Source organism: Anolis carolinensis, chromosome 4 (assembly GCF_035594765.1).
Source record: "Anolis carolinensis isolate JA03-04 chromosome 4, rAnoCar3.1.pri, whole genome shotgun sequence".
Classification (NCBI taxonomy): Eukaryota; Metazoa; Chordata; class Lepidosauria; order Squamata; family Dactyloidae; genus Anolis; species Anolis carolinensis.
This window is the reverse complement of record NC_085844.1, coordinates 128,268,921-128,274,920: the sequence shown is the minus strand read 5'-3', so window position 1 is coordinate 128,274,920 and position 6,000 is coordinate 128,268,921. Positions and strand designations below refer to the sequence as shown.

At 41.4% G+C, this 6,000-nt stretch overlaps 1 protein-coding gene across 5 annotated transcripts in view; it reads right to left on the bottom strand.

The window, feature by feature from the left end:
* Nucleotides 1-536: 536 nt before the first annotated feature.
* The window catches only part of brinp2 (BMP/retinoic acid inducible neural specific 2), a 117,726-nt gene continuing 112,262 nt past the window's right edge, over nt 537-6,000 (bottom strand). For all 5 annotated transcript variants that reach the window (XM_062977761.1, XM_062977760.1, XM_008108951.3 and 2 more), the window contains 2 exons: nt 5,379-5,601; nt 537-2,896 (listed from right to left, as the gene is read on the bottom strand). In XM_062977761.1, the coding sequence (XP_062833831.1) occupies nt 1,783-2,896; nt 5,379-5,601 (1,337 nt within the window). In that variant the 3' untranslated portion in view covers nt 537-1,782. The remainder of the gene's footprint in view (nt 2,897-5,378; nt 5,602-6,000) is intronic.

The following is a 6,000-nucleotide window of genomic DNA, read 5'->3' as shown; positions in this document are numbered from 1 at the left end:
AAAGGGAAGGCGATCTCATGTTGATTTATCCAGCATTTGATTCCTGTTGTGCCCATTCCAGGAACTAGATTGCTGTCAGAGAAAAACACTACTGTACTTGTTTACCACATAGTTATATGGAAAAGCCACCATCTTTCTTTTCCATACCACCTCAATCAGGCTGGCCTCAAGTTTACATTATCATCTTGGTCTACTTGTAGGAAGAGCACACTGTACAGTATTAGAAAATGGCATTCCCATCTTTCGTTTCAGACATATCATTTTGTATCTCTTTCCTGGGCCAAGTATAGAGGTATTCATGCCCACAGTTGGAGAGCGCTCAATTTCTGGTGTATTGCTGCATAAATAAACATAATAGTAATAATTGTCTGCACTGCCAGAGAAATCTGATAATGCCGAGGGATGCCGGGAGAAATGAAGAGCTTTACCACTAAAGTTTCTGCTGAGTTAGCTAAGTGCTGTTTAGGGGCAGAAACTCAACCCCTTATGAACACAAAACACGCAGACCCACAGACCACACAGACTGCATCTATTAATAAAGTCATTTAGAGGATTTTGATTGTTTACTGCTTTCCTTTTTTTCTTCCAAGAAGGCAATTTCTCTCTTCCCCACCCTTTTACAAAATATAGTAAAACATACATTTGGCTAAGATGTGTTAACTCAGCTGGAGCAATTAACTATAATAGATAATCCCATTCCAAATAACAAAATGCCAAAGTAGAATACTTTTTAAAAAACCAACAAATTAAAACCAATACATAAGTAAATAATAAAGGCCAATCATTCATTGGGCTCCAAATACACATTTAACAACTGCCTGTGTGACAACGAAGATGAGTGCCACTTCCCCCTGGTGAAATTGGTTAGGTATGTGTGGATCACATGACATGAAGGGAGAAACGGTTGTAACATATTCCCTGTTGACAGATTGGGCAAAGGGGCAATTCTGGGACACTTTGCATGTCCGAAATGCTACTACCTGCCAATTTTCGGATAGATCTCATCACCCACCTACTAAAATGGGCCAGTGAACCAAACAGAAATAAATATGAAACAAGCTAAAATCAAAGGTTTTTACGCCATTCCTAAACTCATTACTTTGAGAGAAATAACTCCCACTGACACTGGTGGAGATAATTTCCAAGAAAGTGTGCTTAGGATGATAGCTTTAGAGCATGGAGAATGTGATGGCAATGCTATTGTAAGAAACACCCATAAAAACAATACAAAAGTAAACTGCGCCAAGAAAGGCAAGGGCCAAAGAAAACTTCTCCGAAGTGGGTGTTTCTGAAGCACTTGCAAGAATGATGTCCAACCCTTCTGCTCTTATCCTCCATCTCTGTTTTAGGTTTTTGTTTGATCACAAAACTGAAGTCTTTTTAGAACTCTGCCATTAGTCATTTTTTTTCTCATCAGTCATTTCTTGATGCTGCCAATGACTTCACATTTCTTCATGGGCCTGTACATTTTCTTGCACATTCCACCAATGCAACCACAGGAAATGAAACTGTCACCTGTCCAAGCAACTGAAGCTGGCTCTTTACAGCAATGTGTAAGCACTGCAACTGGATTCTTCTTTGCTAGGTTCCAGCGATTTGTGCAATAACTAATTTCCAGGTTTGGCACCATGAAACCTGTAAACATTGGAGTCTTCTGAGCCAGCCAATGGCTATCTTACAGAAGCGCACAACTGGCATGAAAGTAAGGCCTTGGGAAGTCTCTGCTTCAATATCCAGTCCTCTCCTCGGGGATGACAGAACAGCCCTGCCCCATTCCCAAGGCTAGCTACATAGTTTACCAGTCTCATACTCCACTGGGTTTGGCAGTTTGGCACTGAAGGCCTGCAGGGTAGACTGGATTCGATTTACCTCGTTACTGGCTAATTTGAGCCTGTGCCGGAGCAAACAAGTGAAAAGATCAAGGTGGATTTTCCCAGGAGGAGAGAGACGGTTTATCCGGTCCCTGATCTCTACCAGCTGCAATATAGCAGAGTCTTGGGACCCTTGAGTATATGGGTAGTCCAGCTGAAGGACAAGGTCCCGAATGGCATCTGACTCAAAGGGCAGGCTATAGCCAAAGACCTGCAAGCTGTTGATTCTCATGTACCCCAGATTCTTCGAAGGGTCCATCTCCAAGGGCTCATAGAAGATGGTTTCATTGGAGCTGTCATTGAGAGATTTGATGCGGCTCCTCAGGTAGACATGGACTGTCTCAAAAAAGGTCTTCCACTTAGTGCCTAATGTGAGGGTCCAGTTTTGGCACTGCCCAGACGTATCCACATTAGTCCTTTCCCAGTCTGGGAACCCAGTCTCATTGGTGGGCATAAACCAGCTCTCTGAGTGGCTGCCCCCAAAGGGATTGACATAAATGGCCATCACAGGCTCCAGGGTGCTGTTCTTGGTGAGGCAGATCTGAAGGGAGAGGGCCAGCATAAGGTGGACCAAGCTTGGTTTGTATTTGTTACTCTTCAGGGTCACCAGCATCCTTTTCCTCCAGGAAGGGTCAAACCAGGTCCCCAGGCGCATGTCATTGCTGATGAAGATAGAGTGCACTTCAATGCGGCTGTCTCGCTTCTGCAAAAGGTATCTAAGCTCCAAATCCTGCAGATCTGTTTCTAGCCCCAAGTAGTGTTCTAGGGACTCTGCAACCTCAGGGCGGCAGAGCCCTAAGGCAAGAACATAACCGTGATTGCAGGACCCACATTGGGTGGCGTTCTCCTCTGCGCATGCTGCACATTCTGGGCCCTCCCCCACAGCACAAGGAATGATGCCCTGGCAAGAGGGCTGGTCATGGGGGCAGATGCAACTGTGGCTTTCTTCCACAAATGTCCCTGGCACAGAAGTCTCACCGCAGTATAGGAGGGACTGGGCACGGCTCCACCAGTAGGTCAAAGGCCTGCAATGAGAAAGGCATACAGAGAAAGGAAGGTTAGCTCTGAAATCATTCAGCAGAAACACAGAATTGGTGGAATTCAGAAAGTTGCTTTGTAGCCATTCTATCTTTCCTTTTTCATGGATTTTCTAAAGCATGAAAACAAGATGGAAGATGCAGTGACAAAATATGAGAGACTAGGAGTGGAGGAGGATTCCTGTAAAATTCAGTGGATTAGAAAGAATCATGCCAAAATATCTAAAGCCACCCAAAATGGGGAACCATGTCCTCGGCAGCCAAGAGGAAATGAGAGGTTATGAGATTTAAAACATGTGGCACATGTCCTTCTGCACTGGGAGGTTTCAAGGTGATTTTAACTCTTCCATAACATGGGGAAAAACATCCAAGTTCTAAAAGGATTCCTCTGCTTTCATCCAAAAGGTGAAAGGAGATCTGCATTCTCTTAAGGCCCCATCCAGCACACAACAACCATTGTCTCCATGTTGAGAGGAAGGTGTGGAGGCCCTTAACATTCCCAGTTAAATCAACTTGGGTTTGGGAATTAATTTGGAACACATACAGCCTGTCAAAGGTAGCAAAATAGTCCTCAGGGCCTCCCCCAATCCTACCTACTATCAAAATGTTGACTCCCAAATGGAGAGTTCTGCTCCCAGAAGCATCTGGATATGACCACTCTTTATTTTAAGGACACTTCTGCCCTCAAACCACATTTACCCTTCGGGCTCCAAAACATCTTCATTTCCAACTGGAAGGGACCATTCAATCCCTTCTGGTATACAGAGGTTTCACTAGTGGGAAATTAGATACATGCAACCCAGGACACTTGGCAGCTGCCCCTCACTGCCACATGGCTCAGAAGTACACTTGCTATATATTAAAAACAACAACACTTCAAATGTGGTGGGTGAAATGTGACGGAAAGATATGGAATTTGGTGTCATAGCCATGGGTTTTAAAACAATCTCAATTATATTTCTGTTTTCCTTGACTATTTTCTGAATCTTCATCTATTCCCTGCATCAGCTGCAACATTTTATTCCCACTCTCAAACAGGTTTCTTGCCTACTTCCAAGACAAAAATGTATGCAGCTCTGCTTCAATTTTCCTATTGTTTTCCCTTTAGACAGATAGTGCATCACTGATATAGCACTTTTGCATTAAACCAGGAGAACTCTAGATAGAACTGGGAAAACGTCTTGCCCTTCTCAGTAGGCACAGCCAAATGTAGCACCCTCTCCAAGCTTGTGTGTTCTTTTTGCTTTTGCCATTTTGACCATATCTGATATTCCATACTGCACGTGTTTTGGTTTTGGTCTGTGAAATTCAGAGGATCTGAAGTGACTGTAATACTGAACAGATCCACTTTCCATTTAATCTATTTTTTAAAAATATAAAACCATTAGCATTCATTTTATGATCATTTACATCTGCATTTCAACTGAAATATCCAGTGTGGGTTTTCAAAACATAATCTTTTAAAAATCTTTTTTCTTCACAGATTTCCTAATAGTTGAGCCTTTTTAATTTTACTCCCTAGCAGAGTACATAAGTAGAGAAGACTTAAACATCAACAGGCCATATATATTCTCCTGAATTAATTTCCCGGATAAGCTAGAAAGAAAAAAAACAATTTCTTTGTTGTAATCCTTCTCCTCTATGAATATTAGGTCTGATCTGGATCAGGATGCTCATTTGGGAATAAAAACAAAGTCTCAGCTGCATACTTAATACATTGGTTCGTTTGGCCTTTAATTCGCATGCATCCGGATTGATTTGGGTACAAACCAACTATTTAACACTACATGTGGCCTGAGCAGTAAGGAAAAGAGTAAATTTAATGGAATTCTTCTGTAATTACAAACATCCTTTCTATCAAATCACTGAATCTATAAAGCTATTGGCAATAGCTATTTTACCACACATGGGGAATGTTGTTGATATATGGGAAAACTTCAAATGTGTACACACCTACTTTCTGAGAATGTTACTACTATACTCCTTATTAACAGATCTTGCCAAGAAAAACCCAAGACAGGGTTGTCTTAAGGTCCACATAAATCGGAAATTACTTGAAAGTTCAAAACAATAAAAACTCTTTATTTTTCTTTCCTCATTCCATCTACCACAGCATTACATGTCACACGTAAAATATATTTTAAGATGCTCAGGGCTTCTACATTTCTAAATTAGACCACAGCTCTCTCATAAAATATTTCACAGGAGTAAACATCCATATCTCAGATAACAGAAATAACCCAAAACAGAGTTCAGATCACATTAATCAATGAGTTCCAGGTAACCTTCTCCAGCCTGGATCTTTCCAAATATACTGGCCTAGATCTCCCATCACCCCATTCTTATTAGGATGCTGTGAGATATAATTCAAACCATCTGGAAGGATCCAGTCTAGAGAAGTGGATTTAGGCTGCATCTTTCTTTGCATTGGACTATGACATAATCAGACCCGCCTATAAATATACCAGACCTCTCCTTTGGAAATCTAAAGTGAGGTTGTCTATGACAGCGCTTTGCCAGGTTGAAAAGGCGACGGACAATCTGATGGGTTTTCTTGGAGAGCATCTTCAAGTTGTTGCCCAGTTTCTGATAGCGATGCAGAATATCAAGATCCATTGCCCAGTACTGGGAGATGGCTGATATGTTCAAAAATCTGTCAACTGGGAGCTTCTTCACCAGAGCCTGTAGTTCCTCTGAGAAGACAGAAAGAAAATGTCGGCAAAAATAAAGTGGATTTTAAGAAGGTAAAAAACTATTTCTCTGAACCAAACCAAACTATTTTAGGCTACTGGTGGTGAGGGAGGCTGCATGTTTGAAGGTTGTTCCCCACCACAAAATGTTCCTGAAAACATAGCAATCAATAGTTTATTACTGTCATAGACTAGCATAAAAGAAGATGTTTTTACCATAAGGTACATCAGAGAAGCTAACATTTAAAACAATCAACACATATAATTAACGTTGAATACAAGCAATAATGCAAAACGTTAAGTCACAACATTCCACCTAAACTGTGAAAACATAGAAAAATGGTATTACAGAAAGACAGTTCAATTTAGCTCTTTCCCTAACATCATCTATTACCTATATGT